The sequence below is a fragment of the Lichenostomus cassidix genome, chromosome Z (assembly GCF_008360975.1).
Source record: "Lichenostomus cassidix isolate B80296 chromosome Z, HeHo_3.0, whole genome shotgun sequence".
NCBI classification, from domain to species: domain Eukaryota; kingdom Metazoa; phylum Chordata; class Aves; order Passeriformes; family Meliphagidae; genus Lichenostomus; species Lichenostomus cassidix.
In genome coordinates this window covers 62261163-62286251 of record NC_139511.1, presented here as the reverse complement: position 1 = coordinate 62286251, position 25089 = coordinate 62261163, and the positions used below count along the sequence as shown (strand labels likewise).

Below are 25089 nucleotides of genomic sequence, written 5' to 3'. Positions count from 1 at the left end.
ATGAAAAATGAGAAGAGTTTGTGTACTGGAGTGATAGAACTCAACCAAAGTTGAATAAAGTCATACACTTAAGGCTAGAGAGAAGATTTTTTGCTTTGTGCCAGAGAGACAAGGGAGACAATGAGTCATTAATGTGACATTCACATGTGAAAAGCACATGTAATTTGAATGCACATTAAGCAAATGATTTTTGGGAGAGGCAGGAAAAGAATTTGTGCAGAGCACTTATGAGGGAGCACTTGTTTAGGGTCTTGTATGCAGTTCTGGCCAACTGTGTTGAGTGACAAAGTGAAGAGTTCTAGTATAAGTAGGGCTTCCTGACTTCTGAGAAGACGTTGAAAGGGCTTCCCTTGGGTAACTTAAGAAAGTGGAGATGAAAGGTTATGACAAGATCTGTAAGTAACAGGGAAAAAGGATTATTCATACCAAAAAATATGGGATTGAAATCAAGTATGTTTAAATAAACTGTGACTATGTTTAAAGTGGGAATTATATTATAATTTATATTACTTTATATTTGTTCATATTCAGAAATGACCGCCAAAAGAGCATAGAATAGGAAGGAGATGAGTAAGGCTTCCACATTTTACTTGAGCAACTTACAAAAGACATTTAATTACAGGACAGGGAGAATTCTGCTTTTAGGAAGAAAATCAGTTTTTCAGAGGGAGATGATTCACTGTACTGGAGAGGTGCTTGGTCACCATGTCTGCTCACACTGAGTGTTAAATCCTAGACAATGGTAGGTTACCCTACGCCTATCATCTTTGTATTTTTTTTTTTTTTTTTAAGCAGGAATGTTTTCACATCCAGCTCTTTAGGAATTGCTATCTATTAGGGATTTCCTGGTATGTGGAAGCTCTGCTCTTGGTGGAGAGCTCTGCTGGTCCCACTGCGAGACAGTAACATCAGGTCTTCACCAGAAGGTGTTTTATTACTGGTTCACGGTGCAGTAAAGAGCCTGTTAGGTTTGAGGTTGTCTGACTTGTCCCAGGAAGACTGCAGAGATGCTAGGTACATGTATATTCTGTCCATTGGGAAAATCCTGTGTTTGCACCTAGGAGCCTTAATTAGTAGAAGTATTTTAGTGGAAACTTGTTGCTTCTCCAGTGGTCTGAACAGACTGTTTGTGGCAGTGCGAACAAGTGAATGGCCTTTATTTGATCTGATTTTATAGCACAGGGTGTGATTCACTGTTCTCTCCCTTGCTTTCTTCTGTGATGTTTAATTTTGGGTACTCAAAGTCTTTAGAGTCACTTGTGGTAGGCATGAAGAAGGTAAGGAATATTCCAGGGGACTCTTCCAGATCTGGACTGACAATATGTAAGAGACCAATGCCATTGATCTGATGTTTTTTACTATTTCTATATTTCCAGCCCTCATATACCTTTATTCTTAACTATTTCCTTGAATCTTGCTTCCAAGTAGCTCTTCTGATGCCTAGAAGTATAGCCAAGTTAACATGGTTACCTTTTCCTCAAAAGCGACGCTAATTTCTTTTTGTTTTCTTGACTTAGCTGCCTTTTTAAATGACACCTATTTGAGAACTGTCCTTCCTCTGCACCCCAAACAAATTTTCCAGTAATTGTCTGCTGGGTTCAAAAGTCACTGAGGGAGACTGCCAGGTAGGTTCGATGACAACACAATTGCATCAGCCTTGCTTCCTTGTTTTGGAAGTTCTGCTAAAAATATGGATGGTAATATGATACTTCTTCTATCCCTTTGTAATGTGCCTCTGCTTTCACATAAAATCTTTAACTCATTGACATAGTCAAGATGCAGTGATGCAGTGTTGGACTACTGAGCAAATGTTGGGAGGAGCAAGAGTAATAACTCTAGTAAAGCTTCATATCTTCCTAAACATCCTGGTGATTCGTGGCATGAATTAGATGTAAAATGTAAGGCTGAAATAAATTCACAAGGGCATTGTGCTGAAGATAATGACTCTTCCAGGTTATTTTCTAACAATATACCATCAATCAGCTGGTGCTATATACATTATTCTATTATTCGTGCTGTATTTGAATTCCTGAAAATCAGTTTGAAAATGTACTTGAAATAATTATGAAAAAACATTGATAAAGGGGCAGAAACATGCTATTGACTAACAAAGACAGAGTATTCATGTTCTAATGACAGCCACAGACAAATAAAATCTTGACCACAGCTACTGTATCAGCACATGTCTGTTGATATGTTTATTGTTTATTACTTTGTTTTGATTACAGATCATTGAAGCTGCAGGGACTTTTAAGTCATGCCATTCCACTGTTCTTGGGTAGCTAGCTGGCCAGCAGAAACTGTGATTTGTGGAATTGGTTTGAAATCCATTAATGTTTTCTAAAAAAAGAGAAAAAATAGTGAAAAAGTGATAGGAGGTAGTAGCTACAATACATATATTTGGTCAAAATTTAAAAGAAATTTTACTCCCACAGCTCACTAAGATCATGATTTTGTTGTATCCCAAATATGACTATAATGTAAAAGGATTCTAATGAAGAACCATCGGGACACAACTGTGTGCCATGTGCTCTGGGATGACCCTGCTTGAGCAGGGAGATTGGACCAGATGATCCACCATGGTCCCTTCCAACCTAACCCATCCTGTGATTCGGTGTGATTCTGTGAAGGATGAATCAAAACTCATGGTGTGACTTCCAGAAGACTTAAATATCAGAATTCTGCTTGAAGAGTGAGTAGTTCATATGTCTGAAACCATATAAATACCAGAACCCAAAGTCTTCCTGATATTACTCTTGATTTTCCAGATCTGTATCATATTCTTCTCCCCGTGTTATCTTTTCCACCTGTGGCATAACTTATGGAAAAAGTAACTCTGACAGCCTGGAGATGTGGTGCTGTAGGAAGGTGTTTGTAATTCCGTTATGTGGGGCTGTTAAGTTTTCCTGGCCATGCTTTCTTCAGGATGCTTCACAAGTGAAATACCAGGTGTAGCTGAGCTCTACTGAAGCTGAGAGAGGGCAGACATGGAGGAAATCTTCTGATGTATATTTTTGGTGCAGATAGAGGTCATCTTGCATGATTTACCATCACATAGATTCAGTGGGGAAACATTCAATACCTTTTCCCTATTTTGCCACTTCTTTTTGTCTTGTTGCCTCTTACAAGATAAGGAACTTTTGGCAACATGTTAAGCATAAAACAGAAACACTTCCTTCTGGGCCTGAAAACTATTCATGTTTTCAGCAGGTGAAAACATTTGGGTCCATTTTGGCATTTAAAGGACCAGAACATCCATCCTCAAAATCCTGTTTGGTTTTATTTGTTTCTTGTTTTCCTGTTTGTTTTGCTTTGCAGTATTATATTATTACTAGTAGTAGTATTAATATTAATAATAATTATTAGTACTATCATTATTATTAAAAACCCAGGAAGAAAGAAACTCACCAAAATCCTGTGACAAAACCATGTTTTGTCATTTTGACACATTTCTCACAATTTATTTCTCCAAGCTGAAGGGTTCAAATCTCCTGTAACACTAGTTTTGTTGGATTTAAGCATTTTATTTATCAAGTAAGAGACTTTAGTCTCCCAAACTGTCTTAATATTTTTTTTTTCTGAGAAATATATCTCTTCCCTCTTCTTAAGACATAAGCTTTTTGAATGGGTAGTCTGACTGGAGATGAAATCTATTTTTTTGAGAACTGTATTTTTAGTCTATTCTTGTCCAGGATTCTATTCTAATCTTGAGGTCCCTAATGTAACATTACCTGTGAAAACATTCAAATACAAATCTAACCATTCATAAATTCAACACAAGGTGATTGATCAGCTCTACCAAGTCACAGATTTAAGAGAAATACATAAATGAACTTACTCATCACTTCATCAACTGTCTCTCTGAAATGCCCAAAATATTGGCTAAGCATTTACTCTAAACTGCAGTAACAGATTTGAAGAGGCTGCTTACCTGATTTTTAGGACCATAATTATTTTTCTTCTTCACAGGGCCGTTTTTCAATGCTTTCTCCCTGGCATGGTCTGCCACCAGGTCCTGGTGCAGGGCTGTTACACTGGCGAGTTCGAGTGCTCTCTCCATTGATGCAGGTGGACCAGGTACTCCAGCAGCTCCAGCCTCCATGAGTCACAACTGGTATTAAGACACCGCACAGAATTAGTCCATCTACCATTTTCAAGGTAAATCAGGATTCAATTCAGTTATGGTGACCCTGCAGCACACAACCCATCACAAAAGTTTGGCTTTTGAAAATGCTCTTTCAAAAGCATTTTCAAATGCTTTTCACACTGTTGGGCTTTCAACATTTTTTTTGTAAGAGCCTTGGGCTTTAAACATTTTTGTCATACTAGGAAACAAGCTCTGAGGCACATTTTGGGCACCTGTGCTTTAAAAACCTGGCCACTGAGAATGAATTTACTGCACGATAAATTTTTTACAATGTCAGTTGTGGACATTCTTTTCCCTTTTCCCCTAGTGGACCAACCTAATAGTAAGCTATCACAGTAATTGTGAAACATGACCATGTATTAGCAAACATGATGCTTTTGCAGAAAACTGAAAACAAAATACAGCATGAGATTGCTTCTGCCTGAAATCAGTTTGCCAGTACTGTACCATGCTTCAATAAGCTCCTGTGTACTTGAACTTGACCTCTGTGTCATTTCAAGACACAGTAATGTATGTGGGACAATACACTGCAAATTAGAGTATACCCTCATTATGGAAAGAACCCAATAACTTACAATAACTTCCATGCCTTTGTACCTTTGTGATTTGGCAGCAGTAGTTATAAGGAAGTGCTATGAAATGCTTCTGTCTTTATAAAGGCTCATTTTGTCAGGATATTGTTGTCAGTTACAAATATGCTCATTTTAGTTTATTTGGAGTATTTACTAACCTTCAAATAATGTGGATTTGGGAATTTGACAAGCAATTCCCTTAAAATAACTTGAGCACATGCATGTGCAGACTCCATCTACCAGCGCAAGAGTGCCTCCATTTTTACAGGGTTCACATTTGCACACACTGTATTCTGTAATGTAGTCTTCAATTGCTCTTTCCAAATTTTGTTTCTTTAGATATGCATCTCTCATCTTAACTGGAACAAGTGTATATATTGGAGAAGGCTGTAGAAGAAAAAAAGTTCATGTATAACACACTTTTCCAAAGTTGTGAATCCCTTTGGTGTAGCCATCACTAGGGTAAACATCTGAAGAAAAGTTAAAATGAAGACAGTGCCTGAAAATTCATGATAAATTTGGAGTCTCACTTCCACCTTAGAACAAAAGCTTTCAAACTATAAAAAGCCACAGCTCTGAAGAAGCAGTACTTACCCGTTGCTGTATCACTACTGGAGCATCAACCAAAGATTGAGCCCACTCTATGTAATCCTGCACATCAACCACTTTGGATCCACGTAGTAACATTTCTTCTATTTTAGCTGAAAAGTCAATCTTTCCCCCCTCAACCAAGGAAAGGACATCATCAATGACAGCATCACCCTCCATTTCTGCTGCAGAAAGAAAGAATGGAAGATGAAGAGCATTTAATGTCCATGCATCTGGAAGAACAGTTGTACTTCTAGTGCAGCTAGTCCCTCTTTGTAAAATGTAGTGAGAAGTCTTGGTTGTAGCAGAATTCAATATTTCTTTGCTCATACCTCTTCTGTGGGAGGAAATATTCTATTTTGCAATTGAATTATAAAACCCCACATCTGAAAGGAAAAGAAGACCTAGGACAAACTGAGACATATGGAGATCATTTGATAACAAGCAAAAGATAATGAGTAATGCTACTATATGACCTGAGCAGAACCAGAATAGGGCAGGAATTGGAACGGTAGGAACATTGGCTTCATAATTAAAAGAGAAGAGCAGAGCACCAAAAATAATTGCTTCCTCTGTGCTCAGTAATAAATCTCCTTCCCTTTTGTAATTTGTATGCCATGGGAAACAAAGCCCATCTCCAGACACACAAAGGAGCAGAGTGGAACAATGATAGGAGGGGGAACACAACCAGGCTAATCAGAGAAAGGGAGCCCCTGCCTTGACTCCTCCCAGGCCTGTCCCAGCAGAGCCATTGACCCTGCAGGATGGGGCTGAAGATGAATCAACAGCAAGAGTCAACGAAAGGGCTCTCTGGATTCAAATAACAGCATTTTGGGATTGCACAAACTTAAATATTTGGCATATATTTAGAGGATTGCCATTGAAAAGGTAAGAGGAGTTCAAGGTGGCTTTGGGAAGAACAAACATGAGAAAATAAAGGGATAATGGTGAAAAAGGGCTCTCTGAATTCATATAGAAAAGTGACTGATCAGTGAGCTTGTCTGCTATGTACTATCCTTCACTTTGCAGTCTGTCCTGGCTTACCATTAAGTTCCATTTTAAATATTTTCTGAGGTAAAGGGAGTCTATTCTGCAAGCATGTATGTGTATGGAGTTTTGTGTGCCAGCATCTAGAACTGGAAAAGGGCTGATAGGGACCTGGTGTTTGTGGTGCTAATAACTGGAGCATGTAACAATAAACGTGGCAGTGTGTGATCCCTAGCAGGTGTCAAGCCAACTAGCAGGCAAATACAGGATAAGTGGCTTGGGAGTCAAGTATCAAAGCAGCTGTTACTGTGGCCTAGATCTGGCGGCTTTCCATGATGCAACAGCGACAACAACAGTCAGCAAAGGAAGACCAACAGGTGTCATCTACCTGGACTTCGTAAGGCCTTTGATACAGTCCCACACAACATCTTTATCTTCACATTGGAGACATAAGTATTTGAAGAGTTGACTAATTGGTGGGCAAGAAATTGGCTGGATGGACATAGCCAGAGAATTGTGGACAATGGCTCTATGTCCACAGGTGGAGGCCAGTGGCAGGTGGTGTCCCTCAGGGCTCTGTTTTGGGACTGATGCTCTTCAGTTTCTTCATCAATAACAGAGAGTGTGATCAGGTCCACCCTCTGAGAGCTTCCAGATGCCACAAAACTGAACCATTAACACAAAAGGAGGATTGTATTCCATCCTGAGACACCCAGACAAACTTGAGAATTTGGCTCACAAAAACCTCATGAAGTTCAGCAAGTCCAAGTGCTGCATCTGGGTCAGGCAATACCAGGCCTGAGCACAGACTGGGAGGAGAATTCATTGAGAGCAACCCTGCCAGAAGGACTTGGAGTGCTGCTGGGTGAGAGGCTGGACATGCCCTGGCCATGGCACTCACAGCCCAGAGAGCCAAACGTGTCCTGGGCTGCCATCCAGAGCAGTGTGGGCAGCAGGTCAGGGGAAGTGATTTTGCCCCTCTACTCTGCTTTCATGAAATCCCACCTGTGTTCAGCTCAGAGGTCTTCAGCACAAGGAAGATATGGACCCAGCAGAGCAAGTCCAGAGGAAGCCACAAAAATGGATAAAGTGCTGGAGGACCCTTCCTATGAGGGACAGGCTGAGAGAGATAAGGTTGTTCAGCCTGGAAAAGAGAAGACTCTGGGGAGACCTTGTGGCAGTCCTCCAGTATTTAAAGGGGGCCTATAAAAAGAGAGGAGGGCAATTTTTTTTTACTCAGTCAGATAGTGAAAAGGAGGAATGGTTTTAAACTAGAAGAGGAGAGATTTTGATTAGATGATAGAAGGAAGTTCTTTACTCGGAGGGCAGTAAAGTAATGGAACAGACATGTTGTGGATTATCCCTGGAAATGTTCAAGGCTGGGTCGGGTGGGACTCTGGACAACCTGATCCAGTGTGTTGAGTCCCTTTCCACAGTGGAGTGTTGGAACTAGATGAACTCTAAGGTCCCTTCCAACCCAAACCATTCTATGATTTTATGTCTCCAGAGTGAGAGAAGTGGAGGAGCTGGCTACTGGAGTCACCAGGGTTCCTAGGCCAAATACTGGAGAGACCTCAAGGTCCTAGGGTTGACTGAGACCTTTTTGCATATGAGTGTATTTATGTCTAAGGCAACTAGAGGTAAGAGGATCTAAGGGCCAGTTGCTGGGTAGACTGAGCACCTAAGGTTGGTCACTGGAGACATCCACTGTGTATGTGTGAGTGTGTGTCTATGTGTGTGTGTGTGGGTGTGTGGGTGTGGGTGTGTGTCTTGGTGTGCATCAGCAAGGGGAGTGGAGATGTGGGCTTGGTGTTATGTATCTCTGTCACTAACAGGAGAGGTTAGTGATGATGCTAATGCTGCAGTTAGTGTTTCAATTGGGTATTTCAGATCAGCTGCTGGAGTTATCTGTATTGACTATATATGTATGTTGTGGAGGGAGTGAAATACCTGAGACCTGTGCTGCCTGGGGAGAACATCTGCTCTAGATGAGCCTGCTTGAGGAAAAGAGTTGGACAAGATGTCCTCCAGAGGACCCTCCCAGTCTCAACCATCCTGTGATTCTGTGATATTGCCCATTAAAAGTCTTTCTTTCCTGATGAGATGGAGAGGAGAAAAGGATGAAGCCATTGGTGCCATTTGTGTTTGCCAGAGCACTGTCTGTATTTTGTCTGTATTTATTTATGTGGCCAGTGATATGTGTGTGCATGTATATATGTATGTATGCACCATGTTAAATTTGTTGTGGGAACATATTCTCAGGCTGTCTTGACTTGGGAGCATGGAATAATGTGAATCTCATTTATATTGGTCTACTGGTTTTGTTCTTTTCCCTAACAGCAATAACTGTATTGGTTATTAAGGGGAAGCAACTGGTATTGTCTTTCCTTAAACAAAAGATATAATGCAAATCAAGGATATACTTACATTTGTCCTTCACAGTCATATTTTCACATTTGCCACCCCCAATATTTAAATCGCCATGTATGTTTTTAAATCCAATTTTGGCACCTAGGTGATAGCCGAGGCATTTTTTAACATCATCTACAGTGATTCCTGGAAGTAGAAATATGTAATTAGATGGAATCAGCATAAATATTGAGGTATTATTATTCTTACAGAGTACAGTTCTGGGCTATTGGAAATTTCTTCTTCCCATTTATCTTTTACTTTTTCCTTGTCTATCTAATGGTTGTAATTGAAGTGCCTGAACAGACACAGGTGAGATCTGTGGTGATCAGAAACGTAACAAAAATGTATTTCTGTTTTCCTTTAGCTAGTTGAAAGCAGGTGTCCCTTCAGGGACCATTCTTTCAATTCATTATAATGAAATTTTGTCTTTTGCAGCGGCTTAACATTTACACTTTTTGTATGCTAAGTTACGGAATTCTCCCAGTCTCTCTCTCCTAACCTCAATTATCTTTCTCCACTCCTTTTCCCCATAAAGATAATCAAGGCCACTGATCTCATAGGAGTGGACTTTTTCCGTAAATCCTAATCCTCCTCTACCCACTACTGTTTCCAACACCTCCTTTCTCCTTATTGAATTAAAACATATCATCTGCATTTTCACTTTTGTGTTCAGAAAGAATTTTGCTTAAAACTGGGACTTAAAAAAAAACTCCAGAACCACAATCCTGAGGTGGTGAACAGACTAAAGTGGCAAATGGAACTGACATATTTGTCCCATATCCCCTTGTGTAGCCTGAATGTTTGATAGTAATATTATTGATGCTGTGTGCAGTTGGTACTTATTTTCTTATATCCAAAATCAAAAGGAGAATTGCCTTTTCTAACTTTATTCCAATGTGATCACTTTAATCCAGCACAAACCCATATATGCCTCAACTGCATGAGAGGGAAGATTAAATTTCTAATATTTTTCCTGTCTTAACCAGGTCATGTGTGTGTTGAAAGCTATCCAGTGTGAATGTTGAAAGCTATGAAATCAGTTTCAACACATTCAAGTGCTCCATTTGGTTTCTAGAAAGTACTTCAATTTGTTCCTTGTTTTTTGTCACCACCATACCCTTAGAGTGATTGTACCACAAAAAGATACCAACTGGCAAATAGGATTTAAGGTTTAGGCAGAATTTCTAGTCTTTAGAGATCTCTTGCAAATCATGCAATTATTGCTAAAGTTTTCATGAGGTTTGTTTAAGGTTTTTTCCCCCCCTCTCATTCACAGACTTAAAAGAGAGATTTCAAATTATTCTGTAAGTTACAAAGGTTGACTCTGTTAACCCATGTAATTCTATGTGGCTGGTGTACCACGAGCAGCATGCACAGATCTGTTCTGTTCTCAGTATTTTTTCACCAACATAGATCTATTGTCACACATCTCTTTGAAATTCTGAAGACTTGGTGATAATCAGCGCACCATAGCAAGGCCAACAGAAAGCATACCTAGTCGAGCCATAGCGTAATTATCCAGCACGTAAATAAGTTCATATTTTCCTCCTACACTTCCAGAGACTGCATAGTGAGTTCCATAATCTTCTAGGAATTTGAAATACTCCCCCTTGTCATACTCAGCAGGCAGAAGTTTTAAATCATCAAGGAAACTATCTGTGAGACGGACATCACGGCTCCGAATTTGAAATCTTCCCAGCTGAATCTTTCCTTTTATATGCAGAAAGGTTTGGTTCTGAATGCAGACAAAAGAAAAGAGCAGAGAGTGCCATTCTGATATACAGCACAGCAGGAAAATCTGTTCTATTTTACTTGTAAAGAAACTGCAGCTCTTTTCAACATGGCATTCAGTCTAGCAATATGGAAGAGGGACAAACTTGTTTGATAAAAGTTAAAAAGCTCTCTGATTTAAAATGAGGAAGCAGCAAGAGAGTTATTTTTGTTCTTCCAATTTCGCAGAACTCTTCCCTTACTCAGTTTAGCAAGGCCTTTGTGATCTATTTGACAACAGGTCTCTTTAAGCACAATGCCTACTGAAATTGTCTTTCTAACTTTCATAACATGAAAAGTTGTTCTATATGGCTTGCTAAATAACAAAAGCTGTCCACTCAGATCAGGTGGAGTTTTATCTTTGTTTACAGTCAGAGCAGAACTAAGTTCTCTCTTTTTTTGGATCACTTTCCTGTTCTCAGACTGTCAGAAGGAAGGGCACAGCTCCAATCAAAAACAAATACCTCCTGACTGTCAGAAAGAAGGACACAGCTCCAATTAAAAAACCCAAAAACTACAAAAAAACCCCAAACCAAAAAATAATAAAATGAAAATTAGTGAGGAAAAAAAATCCATTTGATACACTTACATACATTGTAAGTCTAGGTATAGCAACAGATATTTTTGCAAATTACACTCCAGGTAGTTTCACATAAAATTCCAAACTAGGACCTAGCTATTGCCCATAACTTTTGAAATAAAATCTTGTGAAATAGTTGCATTTAAGAGTCTAAGGGGACACATGACTTCCAAACCCCATTATTATTTGCAGGATTTATGTGACTCCCTTAATAGTAATACCCAATTGAAGGTATGTAAAAGGCACCTAGCACCTGACCATCAAGTTATCCAGCACTATTTAAAGCATCTTAAACTACTGACTCAGAAGCCACTTAAGACTGGCAGAGATCTTTCAGGCCTCTAAATCGCTGTGAGGAAGTTTTTGTAGGTGTGATATTCCTGCCAGCCAGCATACACAGAGCCTTTCTCTCCAGGCACCTCCAGGCTGCTGACTCTAACTTGCAGGTGAGCCCTGGATGGTTCACCTGCAGGGACTGCCACTCCACTACCCTGAAGCCACATGAACTTACAGTGACAGAACTCTGTTGGTGACAGATTGTGACCCATTCTCTAATCTCTGAGCAAGAATTTGAGTCCAAAACCCCTATCACAAGCTACTAGACTATAAGACAGTAAAATCCCCTGAGCTGTAGCGCTTGGCCTTTTGCATCTGTGGAGATTGATGAGGTTTAAATGGTCTGTTTCCATCCCAAGAAAATTTTCACCAGTACAAAGGCAATGCTGGATTCATCTAATCTTTATAATGCAGACCTTTGTCTTCAACATTATTTTAATTAATCATTTATTAAAGTTATCTTAGCTTTCCATTATATCTATTTGACCTCCAGAGCTCTGAATGGGTCCCAGACAGCAAGGCTGACAAAACTGAAGATTTTAATTAGTTAAGGCAAATCTAGTATTCCTTGCACATCATGCATTTCAGCTCTATGGAGTTGATCTGTTTTCTATATGATGGCATGTTGTAATCACACCCTTGGCATATAGGGTGGAAAAGGGTGTATGACCTGATCAGTTAATTCCACTAGGACACAGCTTCTGGATTAGGCCACAATGTCATGTTGTGCTCATTTTGACTGGGATAAAGTTAATTTTCGTCAGCGTGGCTAGCATGGGACTGTGTTTGGGTTTTGTGCTGAACACAGGGTTAACAATATATAGATGTTTTTGTTATTGCTGAACATTGCTTGCACACAGCCAAGGCCTTCTCTGCTTTTTGTACTGCTGTGCAGGCAAAGAAGTTGCAGGTGCTTGGCAGGTTGTGAGAGACATAACTGGAACAGGTGACTCAAATTGATCCAAGGATTTTCCATACCATATGAAATTGTGCTCAGTATATAAAGTGGGGTGAAGGAGGAAGGGGGAGATGTTTGGAGTGATGGTATTTGTTTTCCCAAGTCACTGTTACACGTGATGGGGCCCTGCTCTCCTGGAGCTAGCTGCCTGCCTGCTTCCCCATGGGTTGCAAGATTCTTTGTTTTGCTTGGATTGTGTGAATGGGTTTTGCTTTCCCTGTTAAACTGTCCTTATCTCAACAGATATTTATATATATCTCAATATATATTTCTCTTTTTTTTACCCTTCCCATTCTCTCCCCGATCCTGCTGGTGGGGAAGTGAACAAGCAGCTATCTGGGGATTGTCTGCTGGCTGGGAGTCAACCACAACATGTCTAACAAGACTTTTTGTGGTCTTGTTTTGCCCTCACTAAATGCTAAGGCTCCTTCTTTACTCTCAAATAAAATGGGGTAGGATATTTCCACTGTTTCAAAGGGCAGGTAGTGGTGTGGCTTGTGTGCAATCCCAAAATGGGCTTGCTTTTCTCCAGGCTGTCTAGAAGAACATTCCCTTCAAACATGCTGTGGGGAAGTGCAGGATGGGCATTGGTTATAAGAGCATGGGGGCTAGCACTGACTAAAGTCACGGTAGCATGCTACTAAAACTGTGGCTTATCATGTACCAGTGCCAGTGTCTGTGCCTTTTAACCGTGGCTAATTTATTAGTACAGATGTACCCAAACGTCTCAGATCTGACCTTACAGTCATGATTCTTAAAATTTATTTTGTGTTTATATAGTGTAGACCTATTTAGTGACAATTTTTCATCACAAGACTTTACCTACTTTGTTCACATTGCACTAGATCAGAGCTACTTTTTAATCAAGATGAGACCAGAGATCTTGATCCTTTCCAACATCAAGCCCCTGATGAAGATGAAGGTGCCTGTTAGTCAAGGATAAACAGTGGGGAAAAGAAGATATTTTTAGATGCCCTTTGGACATGTCTGAAATCTTAACCCTGTTGTCTCCAGTGTTTCATTTTTTTTAAATAAATGACAAAGAATCAGCAGCTGACTAGAATACTTAGATGATTATTGCCTTGTTCTAACACTGCATAAAAACTATACCATTTGTAAAATAGTTACATTAAAGCCTTTAGAAGAATTAATCTCACCCTTTCTGTGTAGCTTTGCAGGAGGGAACCTAATATGTGTTTCTTTCTGTAGTCAAATTTGATATTTCCTTCTGCATCAATTTGTTTACTTCGTTCAGTAGGTGTGTATTTCAGAGACAAGTCACCACTACCACTAAAATGCGTCTCTTTTTCCATGTAAACCTCTCGTATCATTTTCACACGATCATGGTAGTACACAGATGTGAAGGTTTTGTCTGCTTTTGTCTGCAAAAAGATAAGGAAAAGCTTGTATGAGAAAACAAAACAGGCAGTAGTAGAAAAATCTGTGTGGCACTTTACAGCTGTACCTTTTACAGACCATATCACTGCATTTTCTTACAGCTCATTTTTCTTTTGAACCAAAAAGAATGGAAATAGCACTCCCTCCACAAACTACCTCATCTGGATCAGTTCTGTGGTTCAAAAGTGCAGAAAACTGAAATGACAATTATTCAATGAGCATTAAATCTCAGCATGGAACACTGTCAAAATAATTTATGTGTATCAACAGTTCCTTTAAGCAGTCTACAGCTTCCTTGTAACGGGAAGAGAAGGGACAGACACTGATCTCTTCACTGTGGTAACAGTGACAGGACCCAAGGTAATGGCCTGAAGTTGTGTCAGGAGTGGTTTAGGTTGGATATCAGGAAAAGGTTCTTCACCCAGAGGATGGTTGGGCACTGGAACAGGCTGCTCAGGGCAGTGGTCATAACACCAAGACAGACAGATTTCAAGAAGGATTTGGACAATGCACTCAGGCACATGGTGTCACTCAGGGTGTTCTGTGCAGGGCCAGGAGTTGGACTTGAAGATCCTTGTGGGCCTCTTCCAGCTCTGGAGATTCTATGACTCTGTATAAGGAATAATAATCTCTCTTTCCTAGATCACAGTCACGATTTGCTAAAAGGTCCTGGCTTTTGAAATCGGATAGAACTGTGATTCTGCCTTCTTTTCTTACAGCGAACAAGAACTAATTCAGAATACTTATTTCAGTGGTGTTTGTTCTGGTATACTTTAGCAGGACATCACATTTTAACAACTGAAAATTGTTATACATCAAAATCAAATATAACCAGAGATCTCAGGTTATGTGAAATCCCAGGTCTGGATTTTGGGAAGGACCTGCTTTAAATTGTATTTGTCATATTAAGCTCCTCCTTACAGTAATCGGAAAAGCATTTAGGAGGCAAAATTGTGCTTTGATATCTGCAATGCATCTGACATTTTTTTCAATAACCATCAACATTTTTTGGTGTTCAAACCTCACTAAAAGTCATAGTCTGAAACTTAAAAGCCTAATGGATTCTTTTTCCAGTGCGACAGAAAAAATCACCATTGATTTGAAAAACAAGTAGGATTTGAAAAACCAGAATGTCATAATATTATGTTCGCCTTTTTATCAATGGCTTTTACATGTCCTTGAAAAAGTAGCTTATTTGCTGCTCTACCTAGTAAAAGTTGGTTGTCTGAATCCTTTCTGTACAGCTTCTGTTAATTTCTTTTTCTCATATTTTACACATTCCAGAGAGAGAGTTTCATTTATTGTGCGTAGGTGCAGCAATGAAGATGTGGGAATTTATCTGACCTAACTTAGCTGAACTGCCAAAGCAAATGATAAAATAACCTGTTTTCCTCTGGACTTTAGCACAAGCTTGAGACTAAAGAGCTGCTGTCTGACTCAAGAGGTACGCTGAGCTGTCCAAGAGTATGTCAGGATCTGGCATTCAATTAAACACATCCTAGTTTGCCCAGGACTTAAACTTACATCGTAATTGAGAGAAGCCACATTCCACGGCTTGCGGTAGTATGTCTTTGTGTTCCCATCACGAACCCGATCGCAAAGACCATTGAAAAATTCATTGTCAAATGGATTGGCCAGTGGTTGCATCCCTAAAACATTGATTCTACAAGAAAAATACAAGAAAAGTTGTACTTCAAAAGAAGGGGTGTCAGCACCCATGAGCTGTAGACAATGGTATTAAAACTGGAAAAGTCATATTCTCTAAGAGGTGGAGACTATAGCTGCGAAAGTGAATCCTGCTCCATCCAAGCAGCTTGCCTCATGTCTTGTGGTATTCTCATCTGTGTAAAGGAGATGAAAATACATTTTTTGTAAAGTTCTTGAAGGATCATGTATGAGAAACAGAAAAATAAAAGACATTAAACATCAAACAGGGTGAGGACATGAGGAATAGAAGGAGATAAAAAACATTTCTGCTTGACCTATATGTTAGTGAGAAAGAGCATTTATGCTTGTCCAATATATCTGTGAGAAAACATTGCTTGTAGATTTTAAAAGTACTGAAGTAGTTTTAAAAGTACTGAAGTACAAAAGTACTCAACAGTTATATATTTTTTTTTTACATAACTTGTATTAGTTTGCTTGCTGGTAGGAACTTGATTATAAAGTATGTACAACATCCATCAAATCCTTAGAAGGACTATATAGCTACTCCTGCCATTGCCTCTTCTTGCAGGATGTGACCTAGTGGAATGGCAGCATTTCCTTTAGCATAAGAGAAGAAATCAGAGCCATTACAAAATCAGGGAGGCAGGCACATTGGCTGTATAGATCTATACATCTAAATGCTGATGCACAAGAAATACTTCCAAAAATAACTGCTCCTTGGAGCCTTCTGTATAATTTTTTTGCCCTTTTGTGTCTGTTCCATATATTTCAATCTTTAAAGTATTTCCAATATTTATATCTGACAAATGTATGTGTACCTTTCTGAGTGTAGGATGTGGTAACCAAATTATCAAAGTCATCAGCCTCACTACTGCATCTCTATACACTTTTTCATTGAAGATTTCAGTAATAGATTGTAATAGAAACTTTTAAAATTGCCTAAGTACTTGGTTTACTTCCCCATGCTAAAAACCCAGCAATTTTGCTCTTGTGCAGTTAAAAATGAAATGAAAAATGTATAACTTTCATTAAACACATGGTGGTGCTCTAGTATACTTTTATCATCTGTTCAGCTGCCTTCTAAATTTATTTGCGGGGAAACAATATATCATGTTTTCTTCTTGTTAGAGATGAAATAAATCCAGCAGGGTCTGACAACAGAAAGATTAATTTCCAACCTAGATTAATGATGCAAATTCCTGTAAACAACAAAGACCTGGGAAATGGAGAATGCAATACTGGGAAAACCTGCACATGAAGTGTTGTTAAGGTAAGGCATCCCATTGTGTAAATAGTCAGGAGATATTTTCTCCCTTTTAGACATTCATTTTAGTGAAGTAACTGGGAATTACTGGTTTGTTATGAAATATCATTAGAAGCAAATCTATATTTCTATGCACGTTACATTTAAATAATATGTAGGTTTATTAATGTGACATGTATATATGATTCTGCTTACCAGTATTATGATTGCTTTACACTGTCTGCATATTTTATCCTCACAAGTGTACAAAATAAAATAGTAGTTAAGTTTTCTTGCAAAAGCTATGTAGCATTTCTGAATACAAATGTTACCATGATTCAGATTCCACTTTTGGGAAAGTCATTGTGCCCCAGTTTTTTCAGCTGGCTTTGGAGACAATCCCAAACTCTTCACTAGGCCCAATACTACTTTTTACTTTACTACATTTACTTTACTACATACCCACTTCCTGCAGTCCTACCAATTTCAGACACATCAATGTCATGGTTACGGCATGGTGATTGTATGTCAGGCTCACAGTCAGCTTCATCAGAACTGTCTCCACAGTCATTATCTACATTGCACACTAGTTTTCTCTTTATACATCGACCTGTACAAAGAATAAAATATTGCATGAATGCATTTTTGTCAAGACAGACTTTAAATGGCACTCTCAGCTACTCTTTATTAAGATCTTCCTCTTGGTATATTTCTACTATTGTCATGAGGGATTAAAATCATATACTCTGTAGCTTTCAAATGAAAAAACCTGCATACTACTGTATTGACATAGAAGTTACTAGGAGGACTGAGAAAAGTAAGTGGCAGAACTGTTGTCATCTGAAGAAAATTGTAACATGCTGAGATTGTTTTATATTAAATTTCAATTACTAGGTTGGTTGGGGTTTTCTTATTTGTATTAAGAGAATACCAGAAAATGTCAATTCAACATCAACAAAGATTTCTTTCTAAATTATTTAAATTGTTGCTATTTGGACTATATTGTTTGAATAATATGGACATATAGTGTCCAAAACTACAGTTTTTGTTTTCTAAAGCAAAAGTGAAGTAGTAATTTTCCTGAGTTTACATATCACAAGTTTTAAAAAGACTATTTTTTTTCTACAGTATTTAAAGACTTGAGTAAATTAGCACTAACATAATATAGCAACACTTTTGATATCAATAACCTCACCTGTAAATGCTACCCAATGCCTGTGAACTAGTAGTTAAAGGTCTACTTTCTAATTTTAGATTGCTTTATTTGCACTTTTCAGTATTTGAGATAAAAGCAATAAAAAAAATATCTTGTAACTCCAAATTAATTTACCATCTTTCTGTTTCTGTTTTGATTAATTTTACTACTGTTAACTTTTCCTAATTTATTTTGATTTGTGGTTAATCTTGAGCATTACGTTCATTCATATGCCTTGTGTCGGTGTACAAATTTATATCTTATTTTGGATCTAGATGAATACTGGACTCCAACTAACATCTATCATATCAATTAGGTCAGTAACTTCTATATCTACTTCATTAAAATTCCTTCAGTTCTACTTTTTTTCCTGATGATTTTTCATAAAACATAGTGATTCATTAGTAGGTAGAGCAGTTAAGTTAGAAGAAGGGATGGTCACAGTATGGTCAGCTTCTAACCATGGAGTAGAAGTTACAAAAGAATTTAAACTAGATGCAAATTCAAATGGAAGATGAGAAGAATGTACCCATTCTTAAGCGGTTTTGCTGCTGAGGTTTTGGTGTTGTGGCTTTGAACCCACCTGTCCACAGACTGTTTTTAAGTGCTAGCATGAGGCTGATGTAACTTATTCACAGAACTAAATGTGGTTTTTAAATTATTGCTTTATTTGCTATAGCATGAAAACAAAACCTACCTGAACTGCACTGAAAGTCAGAACCACAATCTGGTTCTGGATTTTCAGGACAGACTTCACTGGATTTGCAGGTTTTTGTGTCTCCTAGGGCATCCAGGCATGCTTTTCCACCAAACTGCCCGAATCTTTCAATACTCCTAGAGCGAAACTTGAAAGACAAATAACACCATTCATATTGTTCGGATAGAAGAGAGAACTCTACCAGAACTACAGGGTTTCCAGCTGAACTTAGAAATTTTCAAAATGAAATACCTTTGGTGAAATTTTTTGTTGAAAATCCATAGGCACAATTCATGGTAACAATAACATTGAATTAATAATTATGATTAATAATACCTAGCTGGTATGTAGACATGCAAAATTTTCACTATTTAGTTAACTTCACTATTTTGTTTATTTTACTCCAGCATAGAAATGCATAATTTATATTTTTTATGCTTTCAAGCCTTTGATTTTTTAGTCTTAAAAGAGCACCCCTAAGAAAATAAAAATTTTCTTTTGAAAAAAATATTGAAAAGGAAAAAAAAATTGAAATATGACTTTTTTAACAGAAACACCCACATGGCGAAAATAGGTAATTTCTGTGAAGAAAACATTTTGATTGAGAACACTTGAGCAGTATGGCACAACTGGATGCAGTAGTCTCTATGTCTTCAAGTCTGATATTATTATGTGTTTCGTTGAATCATGAACACAGAGTATTAAGTGTTGCAATCTGATATTTTCTCATAAGCAACAGTCAGACAGATATCATCCCTTTAGTTGTGACTTTGGAACAAAGACTTCCCAAGACAGCTTACCATTTGATTTGTGCATGGGTCGCAGGGCCCCCACTCACTCCAGCTGCTCAGTTTACAATCTATTGGAGATGGAGCATTCAGTTCCCTTGTTCCCCTGTGGAAAGCTTTCTCTGAAGAGCTGTCAAACAAAACATTCCAGTACAATTCTGAACAGTATACTAAAATCATGTGAGTTTATATTTAAACTGTAGACCAATATTTTGGAAGCATCTTCAAGCTGATTTCTGTTTCACTTTCATAGAAGTACTTAGATATATCAACAGCTGCCTAATATTAAATTCTTTGGTGGCTTAGAATTGCATTTTAAAAAAAACATAGAAGACTTAGTAAGCCAGATCTTTCCCCCTTTTTTAGATCTTTGTGCATACAAACACTCTTCTGATGGATCATGTTATTGAAGAGAATGAAACAAAAATACACAAAGAACATCTGCAGTCTCCTGTTCAGACAGTCGTTGTGTTCCCCAATATGTAAAGCTAAAGACAAAACCACAGCTGCATATCTCAAATACATGTAGCACTTCAATATGTCTTTGTGATTTTACCTTATTAACTTTATTGGCGTTGCTCTTAAGCCTGGATAAAAGTGTAAATACTTTCCAGAGTTGAAAGAAGACTCATAAATAAAGGTATTACCTGGTAATAAGATAACTTACATTGCTAGAAAAAACAGATGTGTTTAGCTATTTTACTATTCTTCAGCTTGCCAAGTTGAATACTCTTGCAGTTAGACCTGTTTTTTCTTTTTTTTTCCCGAGTGATTCTTCATTTTGCTGCTCATTTTTAAATACTATCAAACTTCCAGTTTTCAGTAAGTGCAAGGCCATCACTCATTAGAAATCAAGTTTCTTTAAAGCACCCACTGTTGGATATTAAAAACTGATGCATTGTAGAATGACTTATCAAGTTTAAAAACCAAGGCTAGTAGTTTACTGGTGCCCTTATCTTCACGGGTAGCAATGGTTGATAGCAGAGGAATAAAGGCGCATTGAAGTGTAACTTGTCTTGTTTATTCTAAGTAATTTATCCAAATTTGTGTTTTCATGCTGAGTATTCATCCTCTGTGAAGCAATTCTCTCTCTGCACCCCGCCAAGTTAATGCTGTTGCCTCTGCTCTACAATGGGAAGGCTTTGCTGAGCCCAGCTGGTTGGCAGATCTGCAGCTCCTGCAGCATGAGCTACATATGGGTTTTCATTGCAGGCAGGGCTTTGCCCTCTGCTCTTTGACCCCCTTATATCATACAAATATCACAGGAGTACAAACAAATATAACCTGATTTCACAAGATTAGGAAATCTGCAGTTTGGACAAGAAAGACATAGCAGTTTGTCCAACTTTCTGGTACCATTTATTCTATGTTCAGTTTACATATGCACTTGGTTGTTATTGAGAAAAGAAATCAGCCTCTTTCCAGCTATCAGGACTTAACCAGCTCAGGGATTGCAGGCTTGCCCAACACTTTGCCATGACAGCTATTAAACACAGAAATAGGTTAGCTAGGGGAATGGTAGAATGTTCTTCCCTGGAAATATGCAGCACTGTTGAAAAGACCCCTGGATAACCTAATCTAAAGCCCTGTTTTGAACAGAACATTGTAGAAGATCTCCAGAAGTTCCTTTCAACCTAGACTTTTCAATATAATCAGCAGTTCTGTGAAATTCTGGAAAGATGTGGTGTATTTGAAATTTGATGCAGCTCTCTAGCCTCTTCAAAAACAACTATTTCATCTGTAATTATTTCTTCTTACAGATACTTCATACTAAGCAAGTAATTCTTGAAAAATTTATGTACAGTTTTCTGTGATGTATTTTCCCACCACTCAGCACAACAGTAATGTCAACAGTGGGAAAAAATTTAAAATTTACTGCTCTGGCAAATGAATAAGAATCAGCTTGTTCCTTATTGTGTCTGAAGGATGCCTTTTTATCTCCTTACTAATGGAGGACTGCTAAACTTTGAGTAACAACATTTATTCTGGCATCTTGAGTTGAAGACTGAAAGGTTGTCCTTAAAGACAGTAGGAGTGAGAACCCTTAGATGTTAGACCTGTAAGATATATTGAGCCATCTAATGGGATTTTTGAAAGCAGATAGTTATCTTATTCCTAGCAATCAGCAAGTATTCTGATGTTAGAAAAATTTACATTTACTTTTAAATTATTACTGTCAAAACACAGCAAAAAACTCTTACAGGCAGTAAGAATTAATCATGGAAAGCAGCTGTGTGCCTAAAGCAATCAGACTCAAGCTACTTCAGGTCCTAAAAATTCTCCCAGAGGTTGTTTTAAGTCATTATTTAGAGTCTAAAATAAAAATCACAGGCAGAAAAGACTGAGTTGAAGTTTCCAATGCAAATGTAAGTCTTGCCATCAACTGTCCACAAAACAGCTCTGACTGACTTTCAGGAGGCAACATTTTTCACACAATGAATGATATTTTCCAACCTAAATGATCCTGTAATTTCATGATAATCCCAATTTAGCAATTTTACAAGAATATTGGCTGATATACACACACCCATGGGCCTTCTACAGCTCAGTGTATGAGGTTCACATGATTTGCTGCAGATCCAGCTTTAGGGTTTTGAATTTACTTGAGAGAAATAAAAATGAAAAGAAAATTAAATTCAGAAAAATTTCATCGCAATTGGTTCATAAACTCTGAAACACCATTAAGGCATCCACAATCCAGATTATCTGGGAATTCAGAGGGACATATGTTCAACAATATTGTTTAGAAAACTGAAGATACCAAGAAAATTTTCAAGTTTGTCACATCCACATTAATCTGAAGAAAAAATGCTACTGAAAAGCCACATTGAAACAGATATTAAATCACAAAATTTAAGTAGGAGAGGAGGTAAAAGCAATTCAGCTACTGAAGACCACCACTGAAGGTGACAGTTGAGAGCATGAACTTCAGAGACAGGCATGGAAATCAAATACCTTCTTCACTATGCTTTATAGAGAGGTTTGAGAGACAGAAGAGTTCTCTTGGGAAAGCAAAAACCAGTTCACAATCAGTACACAGATTGTCTTGCATTGTCTTGCATTGCACAGTATACTGTATACATCCTCAGGCCACACAGTTCTGGTGATTTGTCATTGATTCACACTTCAAACTAGAGACCTGTTGACTTCATCAGTTACAAAATGGATGACTCAAAAAAAGTCTTGGTTTGATCATTACCGCTCACAAAGAAATAAGGCATGTCTCTCTTGAATTTGGAGACGTGATAGCATCATGTGAGAGCTTAACTTTGCCAGCTGTAGCTGCTAGCACCATCATCAATCTGCACAGTCTTTGGTATTCTGGAGAGCTAAAGTGCTGGCCAACATTTCCTGCTATGGATTCTCTCTAATAATCAAATCTTGCTGGACTGTTTCTAACTGAATATACTATACCTGTAATTGGACCTGAATGTTAAAGTAATAATAACCATCAATACATAAGGAGCAAGTGCCTGACCAATTTAGTGGCCTTCTATGGTGGAATGAGTCCATCAGTGGACAAGGGAAAGGATGTAGATGTCATTTATCTGGATATCTGTACAGCCTTTGACATCGTCCCTCACAACATTGCTCGATCTGAATTGGAGAGAGAGGGATTCTATTGCATACTGATAGATGGATAAGACAGTTGCTGGATGGTCACATCCAGAGGTTAGTGGTCAATGGCTCAGAGTCCCAGTAGATGTCAGTGACAAGTGGTGCTCCCTCAGGAGTCCATATCATGACCAATGTTACTTAATATCTTAGTTAATGACATAGACAAAGGAATCAAGTGCACCCTCAGCAAATGAGCAGATAACACCAAGCTAAGTGGTGCTGTTGACACCCCTGAAGGATGGGATGCCATCCAGAGGAACCTGGACAAGCTCAAGAAGTAGCCCAAGGGAATCAGATGAGGTTTAACAAGAGCAAGTGCTGGTGCTGCACCTGGGTCAGGACCATCCCTGGTATCAGCACAGGCTGGGGATGAACAAACCAAGAGCAGCCCTGCCCAGAAGGACTTGGGGTGCTGTAGGTGAGAGGCTGGACATGCCCTGGCCATGGCACTCACAGCCCAGACAGCCAAACGTGTCCTGGGCTGCATCCAGAGCCCTGTGGGCAGCAGGGGACGGAGGGGATTCTGCCCCTCTGCTCTGCTCTGGTGAGACCCACTTGGAGCACTGCATCAGCTCTGGGGTCCTCTGAACAGGAAAGACATGGTCCTCTCAGAGAGAGTCCAGGGGAAGCCACTGAGATGATCAGAGTGATGGAACACCTGTCCTGTGAGGAAAGGGTGAGAGAATAGGGATTGTTCAGCATGGAAAAGAGGCATCTTAGGGGTGACCTCACTGCAACCATCCCATACATGAAGGGAGCCTACAAGAAAGATGCAGAGGAGCTTTTTACCAGAGCATGGAGTGACTGGATAAGGGGAAACAGATTAAAAGAGAATAGATTTAGATTAGATACTAGGAGAAATTTCTTTGTTGTGAGGGTAGTGAGGAATTAGCACAGCTTGCCCAGAAGAGTTGTGGATGTCCCATCAATGGAAGTTTTTAAAGCCAGGCTGGATGGAGCTCTGAGCCTGGTCTAGTGAAAGGTGTCCCTATGCACAGCTGGGACCTTCAAGATCATCTCATCCCACGTGAAAGGACACCTCCCACTAGACCAGGTTTCTCGAAGTCTTATCCACCCTGGCTTTGAATGCTCCCAGGGTTGCTAATCCACAGCCTCTCTGGGCTACCTGTTACAATGTCTCACCACCCCCACAACAAAGAACTCCTTCCTGGTATCTGACCAAAATTTCCCCTTGTTCACTGTGTATCTATTATTCCCCGTCCTATCACTACAGTTCCTGTCCTGGAGTCCCTCTCCAGGTTCCCTGTAGGCACCTTCAGATCCTGGAAGGTCTGACAACTGTGAGGTCTCCACACAGCCTTCTCCTCTCCAGGCTGAACAGCTCCAACATTCTCAACCTGTTGTTGGAGGGGAGGTGCTTCTGTTTTAATAACTTCATGGCCTCCACTGGACTTGCTTCAACATATACCTATTATGAGAATCACATTTTTCCATCACTTAGTTTTGACCATTCTTGTAAATGACACATAAACATTTGTGGTAGATTAGTTCTTTAGTTGTTTTCACATGGTCATTCAGTAGGGACTAGGCGTTCATTCTCCTAGTGATACTTCCAGTGGAAACAAAAAGGCTGTATTTTCAGAGTTTACAAATATGCATTATAGGAGACTTTGAATACTAAAAGAAGTACTGTCAGCATAAAACTCTGCATCTTCTGAAAGAAACAGGTTGAGATTAGGTACTTTCTCACTCAGCATACAACAGAAAAAAGGCACCTGAGCTTTACCTGCCTGCAAAAATATGGCTTCCACTGCTATCAGTCACCTTTAATGTCACATACATCCAAAATAAACAGATAAACCATTTCTATCTGACTCTTTGTAATACAGCAAGAAGTAGTTTTCTTTTCATAGGATATCTGAGCAAACTACCATTGGAAATGTCCACACTGAATGTTTATGCTCTGTATTAGAGAAACAATGAGTGGAGACAGCTGTAGAAGACAAAGAACACTTACCTTCTGCTTTGCCCCCAAAGTGAGGCAACCATCTCTGCATTGCATAGTATGGCTATAAGCTGCAGGATAACAAGCATGATTCTCATTTTGTAGGTGAATAGACTAGAATTGTCGTGACTGAACTTGTAAATTATTTATTTGTTCCTTTTGTTAT

At 38.9% G+C, this 25089-nt stretch overlaps 1 protein-coding gene and 2 long non-coding RNA genes across 3 annotated transcripts in view; 2 read left to right on the top strand and 1 right to left on the bottom strand.

Annotated features, from left to right (window-relative positions):
* The window catches only part of LOC146425056 (uncharacterized), a 22842-nt gene extending 5719 nt beyond the window's left edge, over positions 1–17123 (top strand). Inside the window, exon 3 of the long non-coding RNA XR_014846787.1 lies at positions 15985–17123. This is a non-coding gene — a long non-coding RNA (uncharacterized LOC146425056). The remainder of the gene's footprint in view (positions 1–15984) is intronic.
* C9 (complement C9) lies at positions 2169–25089 on the bottom strand. Its single transcript, XM_085042422.1, has 12 exons — positions 24936–25089; positions 19352–19469; positions 18552–18699; positions 17122–17269; positions 15273–15411; positions 13508–13732; positions 10201–10441; positions 8722–8850; positions 5314–5492; positions 4878–5106; positions 3932–4111; positions 2169–2340 (listed from the first exon to the last, which is right to left on the bottom strand). The coding sequence occupies exons 1-11, from the start codon at positions 25019–25021 to the stop codon at positions 3951–3953; spliced, it is 1803 nt and encodes a 600-aa protein (XP_084898548.1). The 5' UTR covers positions 25022–25089; the 3' UTR covers positions 2169–2340; positions 3932–3950.
* On the top strand, positions 7805–8750 carry LOC146425057 (uncharacterized). Its single transcript, XR_014846786.1, has 2 exons — positions 7805–7934; positions 8233–8750. It is a non-coding gene; the product is annotated as an uncharacterized LOC146425057 (long non-coding RNA).